This window comes from Rhamphochromis longiceps, linkage group LG17, assembly GCF_057381845.1.
Source record: "Rhamphochromis longiceps isolate RC_006_pf linkage group LG17, R_longiceps_female_GT1.1, whole genome shotgun sequence".
Classification (NCBI taxonomy): Eukaryota; Metazoa; Chordata; class Actinopteri; order Cichliformes; family Cichlidae; genus Rhamphochromis; species Rhamphochromis longiceps.
The window spans coordinates 6,865,416-6,879,940 of record NC_140573.1 but is presented as its reverse complement, the minus strand read 5'-3'; the positions used below and the strand labels follow the sequence as shown (position 1 = coordinate 6,879,940).

General features: G+C 41.5%; 1 protein-coding gene across 4 annotated transcripts in view; it reads left to right on the top strand.

Moving 5' to 3' along the window:
• Positions 1-836: 836 nt before the first annotated feature.
• dnajc6 (DnaJ (Hsp40) homolog, subfamily C, member 6) overlaps positions 837-14,525 on the top strand; it is a 37,841-nt gene continuing 24,152 nt past the window's right edge. For 2 of the 4 annotated variants that reach the window (XM_085387223.1, XM_085387221.1), the window contains exons 1-2: positions 4,906-5,439; positions 13,238-13,373. In XM_085387223.1, the coding sequence (XP_085243349.1) occupies positions 5,241-5,439; positions 13,238-13,373 (335 nt within the window). In that variant the 5' untranslated portion in view covers positions 4,906-5,240. Of the gene's footprint in view, positions 1,155-4,904; positions 5,440-13,237; positions 13,374-14,525 lie in introns of those variants that run through there. The other 2 variants (XM_085387224.1, XM_085387222.1) reach the window with 2 other exon arrangements.

Sequence of the window (14,525 nt, the reverse complement as noted above, 5' to 3'; positions counted from 1 at the left end):
AGGGGATATAGGAACTTAAGATACACATAGACGCGAACTAGACAAGGGGATGCAGGTGATAGGGGAGACAGAGCAACTAAAGAAGACAGAGACATAAGCCATAAGACAGAACTCAAAGAAACCAAAAACTAGACAGTATAAATAATATCGTAAACTCAAAAACCCTGGGTCAACGACCCAGGCATCCTAACACAAACAATACACAGATTTTAATATTAATTAGTCATTGTCAATTGTTGATTTGTTCTGTTCTCATTGTATGACAAATTATGATGGCTGTTTGGTAGCCGTTTGCATACTATGCCTCTCTCTCTCTCTTCATATGTGTGTGTGTATGTTTCTCTGGTGAAATTCAGTATGGTTCCGACACCAATTTTATGTCAATGGACAATCCTTAATGTGTGTGTGTGTGTGTGTGTGTGTGTGTGTGTGTGTGTGTGAGAGAGAGAGAGAGAGAGAGAGAGTGTGGTGGTGGGGGAGGGGAGGGGGCGCCAGAGGGTGTGTTCACCCAGGGCGCCAAACAGGCTAGGGCCGCCACTGATTGCAATGTGTGCCAAATCTGAAGCATGTCTTGCATTTTAGTGTCGTTTAGCTGACTCGTGACTATTGCGGGGTTTTTTTGTTTGTTTTTTTTAATCTGCTTTATGAATTTATGAATTATGCAGATTTTTACAATTATTGAACGCATCTTTGTGTGGTACGGAAACATTGTCCTTGCCCTTCGCTTCTCCGTGCAGTCCACTCCGGGTTTTCCCCCTTCAGTTCAGGCAGGTTGCGCTGAGCGGCGCAGTTTCTACTGTACAAATTCACGAACATCCACGCTCCCACCACCGCCTCGTCTTTAACTCATCCACATCTTCTACAGATCTACCAATCGCCATCGCGGGACTTTGTTTGTTGATCATGTTCCAAAATGTGATTATATGATGATGCCGTAGCCTCCTGTTGTTTCTGTCATTTTTTACGGGTTAACCTGGAGTTACCGGGGAGTTGTTACATGACAGCAGGTCTCACAGGGCGTTTTTAACGCACTGACCTTTGACTGGCAGCGAATGACAAATCAAAGGTCGGTGTCTGTGAGCAGAGCGCAAAGCGCATCACCACCTCGGCACAAGACGGCGCTCCCGGGAGGATGGTAGAAGGCGCTCAGAAAGGTAAAGTCATCCGCTGGATTTTCTATTCGCACTCTTTGATTGAGTTTATGAGAATTACAATTTATCGTCTCGGGCTCTGCCTCAAAGCAGGAAGAGAAGCGGAGAGCATCACGATCCGTGTGTGGATGTTACATAATATCTACCTCCGGAGATTGTGGCCACTTCCCTGACAGTTCATCCCTGCTCGGTGGACAGATTTCGCTTCCAGGAGAAATGTTTCCTCCCAGTTAGCATAAGAGAAGGATTGATTAGAGTTAAACAAATTAAAATACACTTGTTTCTGTGCAGTTGGCCTATATTTTGCAAGATGCGCTCACGATTAGGATGAATGACATCATTTGGGTTATTTCTGTCAGGGGCAACGATTTTTCCCTCCCCCCTTTGCATATAAGACATCGTGTCCCTTCTGCAAGAAAATCACAGCTATTGTTACTTTGCTCGTAGTGGCATCGACCTGAGGTGACTGGCTCACGTCACGAGGACTGGCACTTTTCTTTTTTAGTAGTATTTAGATTTTTCTATTGGCAGGTGATTTCGACCATAACTGCATTTCAGGAAATCAGTTAAAAGCACATCCTGTATGTCCCGTCCTCAATTCAGTCTCGCAGGACAAATTTCAAGAAACAGAGCACCGATGTTAAATAATGCTGTAGGAGGAAAGGGTGCTATGTATTTTCCATCACATGCACCATATTTATCACCGAGGGCTCGCTCTTGTTGAGAGGAAGGCTCCTCTGTTTTGATCCAATAGCGTACCTTTACATCACCAAACGTCATGCACACCACGTGAGCGGATTACAGGACTTGGCGTGGATTGATGTTTAACCACTGCTTCACCTTTCGCACCAGGATGTTATAGTCACCCCTCAGGATTTAGAGGACTTGTTTAATGCAAACAGGCGTAAATGGTTTCATTATGGCTCAGTATAAATTGTATGCACAAGGGCTTTAAGGCTTTTTATGGTTAAGTGAAGAGAAAGTCAGATAAACAGGCAGCATCATTCTGTAGATTTTCATGACAGTGCTGATGAAAGCTACAGCAATGCACACTCCAGCAGCGACAATATTTACTCAGACATGTAAGAACTGATGCAACAGCGGCTCAGCAGTTGATTCAGGTCTGCTACCTGATTTATCAGCAGAGTCGTGCAGCTGATGCAGCAGATTCCTGGATTCTGCTTTAACTGTTATAGGGATAATGATTAATCTTCAAACTACCTTTGAGGGTAATGGTAAAACCATTATAAACTGTGATACAGCTTCTTTTCACGTTACAGCAGTTGCCATATAGCAGTACAGTGGAAATAGAAATGAATTCCCAGAAGGTCATAATAGCGGCTTCTCCCATGTCATTTAAAATTTAATGGAAAACAATATAAGAGGTGTATGGTGGTGCGGTGGTTAGCACTGTCACGTCACAGCAAAAAGGTTGGCCCATGTATTCAATAGATGAGCTACTGTAGCTCACTTTAGTGTCAGAGTACTCAGTGCATCACAGTTTGTTGCGTAAGGGGCTGCATAGCTGCAGACCAATCAGGGTACCCATGCTGACCCCTGTACGTCACTGTACAATGGACACAGAACTGGACCACAGAGAAATGGAAGAAAGTGGTCTGGTCTTATGAATCATATTTTCTATTACATCATGTAGATGGCTGGGTTTGTGCTTGCTGCTTACCTGGGGAACACCTGGCACCAGGATGCACTATGGGAAGAAGGCCTTCCCACAAAGTAAAAAATATCTCAGGAATGGTTTGAGGAGTTTGAGGTGTTGAGTTGGCCTCCAAATTCCCCAGATCTCAATCCAGTCGAGCATCTTTGGGATGTGCTGGACAAACAAGTTCAATCAATGGAAGCCCCTTGTCACAACTTATTGTGTGAATGGGTGGATGACTGGATATGTAAAGCGCTTTGGGGTCCTTAGGGACTAGTAAAGCGCTATATAAATACAGGCCATTTACCATTTACCATTTATTGGGCTTAAAGGATCTGTTGCTAACATCTGGGAGCCAGATACCACACCTTCAGCGGTCTAGTGGAGTCAACGGGTCAGGGCTGTTTTGGCAGGAAAGGGGGACCAACATACTATTAGGGAGGTGGTCATAATTTTTTGCCTAATTGTAACCTTGACATTAAAACCAAATTTAGAGTCTGAAAAATGCCTTCAAAATCGTGGGAACGGACATTTAGTCCCCATGTTGGTCCCCACAAATATAGTAGCATGTCATTTGTCTGTCCTCACAAAGGTGTCTAAACATGTACACACACACACACACACACACACACACACACACACACACACACACACACACACACACACACACACACACACACACACACACACACACACACACACATATAATCAGTTTAAAATTTGAATTTAAGTGAGTTTTTTTTTAAAAAAGCCAGAAAACTTTTTTACAGATTATATTATATATTATAAAATACAGATCTGAATACAGAACAGACAAAAAGACAAACACAACGAGATGAATTAAAGCACATTACATGCTACAAATATGTATTTAAGTTCATGTGTAATGACAAAGCAAAGAGCTCATACTGCACCTGCTTGCTGTGTGCTCAACATGCAGGGCATCACTGGCTAAATACTGGAAGGCACGGTTCGGAACTAGACTGGAAGCTCCTTTGCAACAATGCAGGAGCAGCACGTTGCATCCGGTTATGGCCGGGGTATCATTCTTCCCTTTTGGACATTCCGTTCCCGCTGCGCTTTGAGCTCCCGTCTGTTTTCCTAAAAGGGTTTCCCAGGCTCATGTCCTCTTTTCAGAACCATGCATGGTTTTTGTTGCCAGGGGACAAGGCCTAGGAAGGAAGCATGCCATCACTGGTCAGTGCTTTGTCCTACACAGACTTGGGGTCATAACACAAAAATGAAACGGACAAATTTGGAGCTAAGAGACAAATCTGCCTAATTTTAATGGCTATTAAAATCCAAGTTGGTCCAAAAAAGAAAAAATGAAAAAAGAAAAGAAAATCTTTATGAGGAAGAGTTTCCTTTTTGTGGCAAAGCATGGCACTATTGTGCCCCTGCTCTTATTCATTCTGACAGAGCCAGGAGTCCCTGTTCATTTTTAGTGCAGGAGTCAAATGAAAACTGTTCTCAGTTACGGTCCCAGACTTCTAATCTGGACCTTATTTACACAAACAAAAGCGGCTCTAAATAAATTCAGGTGTTCAATTGCAACACTGGGAGCATTATCATTTAAATCAATAATTCATCTACACACACACCTCAGACCATTCAAATCTCTGCCTCTACTATGCACATGTCATTGCAAGCACGATTCATCATTTGATTGTGGAAATCCAACAGTTTTGTACCCTTCATCACTTAAAAAATGAACTGATTTACTGGGAGAAAAGAAGCCACTGTTCAAATCATCTGTTGATTATGTGAGTCCATTTTAAGTCCATATTTTGCTGTCTTATTGTAAATTTTAATACCTTTGGGTTCTTTATTAGTTTTGACCAAAACAAGTCACTTAAAGACATGGACTCTGTTATACCGTGACATGCATTTTGAACTATTTTGGGACATTTAATATGATTTAATCCAGCATAAACACTGGAAGTAAGTGCAGTTCTTTACAATTGTCCTAATATTTTGCATTAATGATATAACAAGTGAAAGATTTGGGATATTACTTACCAGATTTAAACGAATGCTTCTAGTCTCAACCAGCCTATTAGAGAGTGTGAGTGCAGCTTTAACGCAGGACGACTGTGAGTGAGTTGGGGTGGATTTCCCTTGTACTCAGTCGGGGACTACAGCAGTAGCACAATCGTCGTAGTAGAATGCGCTGCTGAGAAAAGGAGGACGCAATAGAGGAGAGAGAGAGAGGGAGAGAGAAAGAGAGAGAGAGACCACCCGGTTTTCTATCACAAACAGAGGAGAGCGGCCACCCTCTCATCCCCGGACATGTGGTGCACCCAGCAGCAGCAGCAGAGGAGGAGGCACTAGCAGCAGTAGCAGCTCGGGCAGCAGCGGCGGTGACGGCGTCGCTTTCTACGTCTTCTGGGGTTCTTTTGTGTTTAATTTCCCTTCTTTTTTTTCCTTTGGGTATGAGCTTGCTGGGGGCCTACAAGAAAAAGAGCAGTTACGATGGATATGAATCTTTGCAGCTGGTCGATAGCGGAGGGGATAGCTTCAGCATCGGCAGAGGGAGCAGCGGCGGCACACTTGGAGGCTCCATAGCGGCCACCCTCGGACCGAAGGCGGGCCCGCTGAGAGAGGAGGACTGCAGTACCATGGACAGCTCAGGTAAGAGCCCCTACCGCCTCCGGCTGCTTTACGAATGGCGTTTGGAGCCTTCGTGGACGCGGAAAGGGCTTTAATGAAGGTGTTTTGACTTTACTGAGTGTTACCGCGGCCTGTAATTGTCTTGGTAGCAGTGGACAACATAATGGCTAACATAAGTGAAAGTAGCCTACAGAGGAATCCTAAAATCCCAGACCCCACCTAAGAGACTGTACTGAGCTGCTACTGTAAAATAGATGTAAACATATATGTCATATATGAATTTGTAAATACGCCTCACTCTTCTTGCATGACCTATCTGTCCCTATCAACTTCAAACAGGCTTCTATAGATGCAGATGTTTACTGTATCCAAAAATGTGTTCTGAATTTTTTAAACACTTATCAAATTTTTTCTATTAAAATTACGGGAAAAGTCTATGCAAAGTAATTTTATTGCTATATTTGGGTGCTATCTGCTACGTAGACCATATTTCATGGTTTATTTACTTTGCACATGGGCTTTAAGACCAAAATTCTACCGCAACTGTAGCGGAAATATCATATGTCAACAGTTAAGAGGATAAATCTTGTTTAGTTTGGGGCGGTAGAAGCACAAATCCTCTCTGTTTAGGTTTTAATCTGGTAGTTGTTGATGGCAGATTATAAGCCCCACATATCTGATCTATAAGAAAAACAAAAACCCCGTGGATGTTAGTACTCCAATCCACCAAAGTGCTGTAATTTAATCCAGCTGTTTGAATTCATTGGTTTTGACAGATTCAGTTTTTTGTTTAAAAATAAGTCCTATAGGGTGGTATAGTTTTGGGATAGTTTCTGTTGCCTGTGCTCCTTCCATACTTACTATTCCTAAAATAGCAGACTCCATGATAAGAGCCAAATACCTGGCTCATGATACAAATATAAATTTTTGTCACATGCCAGACATTTGGCTCTTTCCATGCACTCTGCCACTTTTAATAATAGCAAAGCATTAGCATAACATCCTATGGACCTCTATATAGAGTCATGTGATGAATGTGAATATGAATGCTGATCAGGCTTCCTTCTCTTATAAATGTATACAAGTAATAATTTGAACATGTCAAGTGTGAACAACCAACTCAAACTTAAAAATAATTTCCAGTTTTAAAAAATTGAAATGACGACACAGTTGTCCAAAAATATTAGCACCGCAGTTATTAATACCTATATTACAGAATAACAACAAAAATTAAAACATATGCAAAATAAATAAATAACATAAGGCTGATAGGCGTATCTAGATTGTGAGGCCTGTTTGTAGAATGTGTGTTCACCACACTGCAGTACTCTGTGGAGTCAGCCAGTCTCCAGAGATGAACATTTGTGTGAAACAAAAGAAGCTGGATGAGGAGGGGTAAGGAAAGGGGATTGTGGGTGGGGAATGGGGTGGGTGTGCGGGGGCACTCAGATGTGTCAGATGTCTGCCTGGCCAGTGTGTACAGACAACCTTTTTGATCTGCGTGTGTGTGCATGTGTGTGTCTATGTATCCATCTGTTTTTCCCCACAATGCTGGATGCGGAGGGGTAAAGGTTGGCACTCTAGGAGGAGGGAACCACATCCAAACAAGCTATTGATCTTTCTCACAAAGCCAAGGGCCCTCTGTGCTGCTGATTTCCTGTGCTCTCTTCCTCTAACTGGCCAGGCTAACCGCTGCTCTATTACCTGATAGAGCCTGTATCACAGCCTCCTCTGGTGTCTCCATTAGCAGGGTTTGTCACTGTAGTTGGCTCACTAGCCAGCAGACTCCCACATCCATCTGGTCATGGACACAGAGGCACATGGGCGAGCTACCAGACCAACAGGAAAGCAAACAGGCAGATTCTAACAGATCTGCAGGGGGATAATGACTGAAAAAAACAGAGATAGGCAAAATGTGCTGAAGCAAAGGTGAGGGTCACATTGAGGGTGTATGACTACAAGGTAACCACACTCTAATAAATATAGATAAAAACAACTTAGGAAATATATAGAAAATAAAGTAAGCCTGCACAATAAAAAAATAAAAAAATATAACTTGCTTAATTAAGCACTGGTATCATTTTGATTGTAATATTTTAGCAATACAATAAAACTAAAGGCCCTAATGATCTTGCTGAATACACCAATCTTTACTTTTCTTTCACCACCGCTAAATACTTTCTAAGTTATCGTGTAGCTAGCTTAGATTTTTATTGTCTAATTTAATCTAGATTGGGGTTTCTAAACTCTGTAGTCACAGGATGATTAATGGGCCATTGAAATCATGTTAAATACAATTTTTCTTCTTAAATATAGATTTCATTGCCTATTTTAATGTGAGTCCTGTGGAGTTTGGCATTTCACAGTCTGTCTGAAATGATCATATCTCCAGGCCTATGAAACAATTTGTTGTTGTAAGCAGATGCTGCTTCAGTTTAACAGTTTGAGAATCACTGCGTCAGCTTTATAAAACGTCATTTGGTGTAAAGTAGCTGATACAGCTGACACTGTGCAATTAAACTGACAAAAAGGGAACCACTTAGGATAATTAGAATATGGAAAAAATATAGACGTGTGAACAGATAAATGGTAGATCACTGGTCCAAGTTCGCTTTCCAGTTTGGTTTCAGTCTTCAGCAGGGTCCTAGTACTTTCCCCCAAAATAAGCAATTGTTTATCTTTTGAGTGAAGGGTTAAAAAAACCAACCAACATCACCTTGTAGGATCTTACTACAACACTTTCTGCCATTTACTGGGGCTAATTTATACAGAGCATGGCATAACCCCACCACAGTTTTACATCTGTTTAAATAACTCAGCTGTTTGTATTGTCATTGTATGTTTATCAAACGTGTTACATGTGACGATAAATAGTTTCTGTGGACACTGCAGTGCCCATAGAAACTCTTCCACTCTTCATTATAGCGTTGCTTCAGCTCATTGAGGTTTGTGGGCATTTGTGTATACACAGCTCTGTTAAGCTCGCTGCAGCATTTCAATCGGGTTGAGGTCTGGACTTGGACTGGCCCATCGCAACACCTTGACTCTTTTCTTTTTCAACCATTCGGTTGTAGATTTGCTGATATGTTTGGGATTGTTGCCTTAATGCAAGATCCAGTTTGGACAAGCGTTAGCTAAAGCTAAGGAGGGTGAAAAGAAAAGTGTCTGGACTTCTTGAAGTTTCTTGAAGACGTTTAACATGTCAGCTGAGGAGCTTTTTCAGTTCCAAGAGCAACTGGTGGAGAGTCCCAGATTTTTTAAGCCCTATTGGGAGTGTCCCTAAATGGTTTCCAAATTAATGGGCTGCATCCTCCCGAGGCCGCATTTGTAGACCGATTACGTCACAGCAATGCGACAAAGGCTGTCCAAATTCGTAGACTCCTCCGAATGCAGCTGACAAATGCATCCTCCTTTTCCCCGAATTTGAAGGATGGGTTGGGTGTATCCTTTGTGGCCCACTATATCCCAGAATTCATAGCGCGGCCCAGCCAATTCCAGTTTTCAACAATGGCGGCTGCTTCTAAGTTTAAATATTACTCTTATTACTCTTTCTGGGTCACAAAATAAACTTTTAACATATTTTCAGGCGAGAATGTAGCTGTGTAAACTTCATATATCTGCTTGGTTTATCAAGATATCACATATTTGCAAAAGTGCTCCGACCTTTTCGGCGACGTCTGTTACCCAACAGCTTGATAGCTAGCTGGGAGCTCGAGGGTCACTAGAGCCGGCGAGAACGGCAAACTCCCGGCACATGATGTTCAGATCACCGTGGTCTTTCGCTACTCAGATTAAATGTGATATATAAGTCACTTAGATAAACTAAAAATGTTATTGTTTGGCTTTTTTCAGTGTTTTATTTGTTCGTGAGTAAATCGGTTTGGCTGAGATTAAAGTTTATTGATTTGATTAGATAAAATAAAACTTTATTAATCGCTCGGGTGGGTTCCTCCTTGGTTTTCACACAGCTGAATAAACGTCAAACAGAAAACTGATTAAACAGAAGTGTGAGATGGTCGAGAATTTACGCCAGTGTCATGTTATATTTCAGATAGCAAGGAGCAGAAAGCTGAGTTTATTAAACTCCACCGAGACAGCAGTGACGCAAATCTGAAGGCTAGACCGCCGTTTACTTCCGGCCTACCCAATCTTCTGAGGACCCTGCCCACGTAGACTGGACTTTAGTGTCCCTAAGAGGGTTAGCTGAATGTTAGCTGAAGCTAGCATTTGATGCTAGAAGAGTTTGGAATACAGACGACTTAAGGTTTGACTCAGTGCCTGCAAGGTGCTCAGGTTGTGTGGTTTCAAAACAAGCCCAGATTATCACCCCTCCACCTCCATGCTTGACAGTTGGCATGAGGTGTTTGTGCTGATATGCTGTGATTGATTTTCACCAAACGTTGTCTCGTCTGTTTGAAGGACATTGTTCCAGAAGTCTTGTGATTTGCTCAGATGCAACTTTGCCAGCATGTGCTGTGCTGCCACAGTCTTTTTAGAGAGAAGGGATATCCATCCTAACAACCTGCACTTATTCAGTCTTTTTCTAATTGTACTGTTATAAACTAACGTTTAGCATGCTAACTGAGGCCTGTAGTATCCGAGATTTAGCTCTTGTGGTTTTTGCAGTTTTCCTGAGCGTTGCACAGTCCAACCTTGGCACGTGTGTTAACACACACTTGAATGCTCCATTTCAGCAAACTGACCAAAGCTTCTGGTTTACTTTAGGTCCTGTAAAAAGTCTTTCACAAGACTGTACGCAATGATGAAGTTTAAAACACAGATGACACAGATTAGTCGGGTTTGTTTTTAACTATCCCAAGCAGCTTTAAGGATCTGAAGGTTCAGAAGTCGTGACAATCTTTTTTAAAATTATGAATTTCAAAACTTTTGTAAAAGAATCAGTTTGCCTAATTCTCTGTCAGCTTCCTCCTACACTTAGTCAGAGCTGTAATACCAGCGTGTCATGCTTTCAGCAGCATGTAAAGGCTTGCTTGTCATTCAAGGGAGCGGAATACACTTCTGGTTAAGCTGTGTAGTAGATGATTAATCATAGACTCCTTGTCTTATCAGCAGCATCTATAATTAAGCAGATTAGCGTCGGGTTGACACTGCAGTTGTTGAAATTCAGGAAGATACAAGGCCTATGATTATGGTACCCCTGAGGTTAAGTGCAGGGTTTTTGCCTTTCGAGCTTTACTGTTGTCCCTGTGCATCTATCTGTGTCGTTAACACTATGCTGGATATTGAGGGAGTAAGGTTTGAGGCTATAGAAGGAGGGAGACATATGCTGACAGCCAACAGATCCCTCTGGACATGAATAGAACTGCCTTGTCTTTTTTCCTCTCACTTCAGTCACCTCTGTCTTCCCCTCCTGTTTCTATTGGTCAGCTTAGTGAATGTGATACTAGGCAGCTGAGGAGGGGCGATGTAGGCTATCGGACCGGCCTTCTTTAAGTGAAAAAGCTCTTTTGGATGTGACATTTCTTTATGAATGTTTGCTCATTCAGCATCACTGCTGCTTCTCCATCTGTACAGGTATCAAACATGACTGACACATACACTTAGTTCTTGATGTCAGGGTAGAGTTTAGGATCCTGGTTTTCTTAATCCTGTCAAGGTCACTGACTGGCAGATGTGTATGCCAAGGAGCTTAAAATGGGTCAAAACGTACCACTGAAATCACAGCCTTGCCTAAAAAAAGGAAAGAGGACTGTTTTAGCTTTTATTGTTCAGTGTAGACACGCCCAATGATGCAACTATATTTCTGAGATAGGTGACTGGATCGATCTATCTATCTATCTATCTATCTATCTATCTATCTATCTATCTATCTATCTATCTATCTATCTATCTATCTATCTATCTATCTATCTATCTATCTATCTATCTATCTATCTATCTATCTATCTATCTATCTATCTATCTATCTATCTATCTATCTATCTATCTATCTATCTATCTATCTATAAGACATGTTTATGCAGTTACATTGTATAAAAACTCGACTTAACACTGGTAATCTTTGCTGTTTGCAAAGTTCAATTCAATTTTTTTAGCATGGGGGAATTTTGGTGTGTCACAGGCTGCAAGAGTTTTATTTCTCAGTAAAAATAAATCCCTGTCATGCACATCATGCCTCAGCAGTCAGAGACCAAAAGTCTAATTTTGGAACTTAGTGAAGAATCGCTGCAAATACATCATGCATGTGGCGAAGGAGTCTCTGTCGAAGGAGTTTGAAGCAGCTGCTGTATGTGGTTGTATATCAAACTTTGCACGCAGCTTTTCTCCTAGACGTTGTTTGTAATGTCTTTGCGTCTTTCCAAGCTCCTAAAATAAGGATGGAGTTGATGCTTTCAAGCTTCTGATCCAATTGCAAAGAAAACATTTAGCAAAATGTCAAGTTTTGACATTTTGATAACATAGCAAAAGTATGTGGGTAGATGTTTCAGATAAAAGTGAAATTTTTTGTTTGGCTTCTGATTTTGACAACCTCTGAGCTTGGCCTGACAGTCTGACATGCTGGTTGGCTGACATGAAAGGCACGGCAGCCAACCAGCATGAAAACAAATATGTCCTTGCATAGCCCATTAGCTATTTCTATGAGCTATTCCTGTCATATTCCATTTTCAGAGTTATAAACATCCCACAAACTACTAACTAGTGGTACAGTAGTTTCTCGTTATAATGAACCATCTGTGTAACCTCAATAACCCTTTTCCCCAGTACTGTCCAGATGAAAGTCATCGATAAACCCATAACATCTTTAAGAGTGTGAATCTGACATTTCCAACTATTTAAACCAAAGAAAAACTTTGTACAGACTCAGTCTGTTTTTGCATAAGTGCACAGTGTTCCTTCTCCTGCATCACTGGGACTTTTCTTTTTGAAATAGAAGAAGAAGTTGCCTGTTAAAAATATTTTGCAGTACTTCCATTAGTTTATCCAGGCCAGTGCAACACATAAACTAAGCTTTCTTTGTTTTTAATCATGGGGAAAAACCCACTTGCACATACGTGAAGATGAATTATAGATGAGGAAAACCAAAAAACAACCCTACTCTGGGCCCAATCTAAAATTTGATGCTCAGCTAGCTTAATGATCCCCACTGACCGGTTTGGTTGGGAGAAGCTCTTTTCACTCCTCACAGATCATAAACTCAAGCACTGACTGAATGCTTCTCTGTCGGCAAGTGCACATTTCTGCAGACAAGACAGGTTGTGCATGAAGCATGATGCTAGGACGAGACTTTGCCTAAAATCCGGTTGTGGGTGTTTGTCTGCGGCATCATGTTTAATGTCGGTAGATTAGTCAGCACTGCCAGATGATATAAAGTAATGACATGGTGGTTTCTATGCACAGTAGGTGAAGAGGGGAGACAGAGGAGGGAGGGTCTGAGTGACTCAGATTAAACACATGGGCCTCATCCAAAGTTAAGAATATATGCAAACACACACAGATGCGCATGAGCTGGTGTGCATTTTAATGTGTGTTTTGTCTCTTATGTCCTTCTCCATCATTCCTTCACACCTACACACATGTTTACTGAGTGTGTAGAGCAGTGACTCATGTTCATCACCAAATGAAAAACCTCTGAATTAGGGCTCGAAGGACTGTGTGTAAATCCATCATTTGCGCCAAAACGTATGATGGGACGTTTCAGCAGAAGGTTGCCCTCCTCTCACGTGTAATTTTGGACGCTTTCCCTGCGCCACAAAGGTGGGATCAGCTGCAATGACTGCCCTAAAGCAAAATGAAGTAGGAATTTGTAGGACATTAGTGACATCAGAGCTTGAAAAGCTTCTTGCTCCTTTGTTCTCAGATATGGATGCAGGCTATGGCGGAGGACTGCTGGATATGGTCAAGGGAGGAGCTGGCAAGTTCTTCAGCAACTTTAAGGACAACCTGAAAGACACGCTGAAGGACACCTCCACCAAAGTCATGCATCAAGTTGCTACGTAAGTGACCACTGCATTCATATGGTTTCATATTACAGGAATGAATACAGTTTTGCTCAAATGTTATACTAATAAGCAAAGATTATTTTTCGAGAGACTTGTGCAACAAAAGCAATGGAGACTTGGTCGGCTACTGCAACTGTATAGAAGTGATGATTAAAAATAAAAAAAACTCTTACGGTAGTTGATAAAAATGTGGCTGATCTTATGTTCAAGGTTGTCGTGTTGTTTATGTCCAGACAGTGATTTTTAGCCTCACATTAACGTCTATTTCAAACTGACCTGAATATTGTCAAAGATCATCACTGTTGATGCTTTCTAGCAGTTTTCAGGTGAAGAGTTTGAGGTTTTCAATCCTGAAGGGAGCACATCCAGTGAGGAACAAAACCAGGATCGTACTTCACTGGGTCAGATGGTCAATACAGAGCTCTGCTGGAACATGGATGGACCTGAGGGCGAGTGTCTGGTGCTACCAGCATGTCTCATTCATCCGAGCATTTTTTGGCCAAACTAACCCAGACCTTGCCCAATACCTGGATCACTCACAGGAGTGATCAGCTCTCTGCAACTTTGTTCACATCCCAAAAACGAAAACAAGTTAAAGCATCGCAGAAACAAAGTCTGACCAAGAGACAAAAAGAAAAGAAAAAAAGAACAAAAACAGCCCAGAAGTGCTCAAAATGATGACCTTGAATATAAGCTCAGTCAGTGCTTCTGATTTTTACAGATACGATTTTTAGTCATTGTGATCACATCTAGTTTATCTTGAGTTTATTACCATGTGACACTGAATTAAATACACTGTGCAGTCAAACACAAGGGCCAGGGGTCAGAATTGGCCCGCCAGAGACTCCAATCAGGTCCACTGGATGGCTTTGGAAAATGTGAAGGAGGGCATAGATTTTGGACTTTTAACTTTATTTTCCTAAATTTTACAGTTTTTCTACTAACCAGGGACCCTATTGTCATTCAAACCACACCAAAGTAATAAATAATAATCTATAATTTTTCTATAATTTTAGAAATGCTAACAGATGTCTCACATTAATTGCTGCAGCATTTCTTATATTAAATGAAATTAAATGTGTAATTCACTTCTTTACCCTGATAAAAAAGGAACCATCACTGGTTCGGCCCTCTTCAGATCAAAGT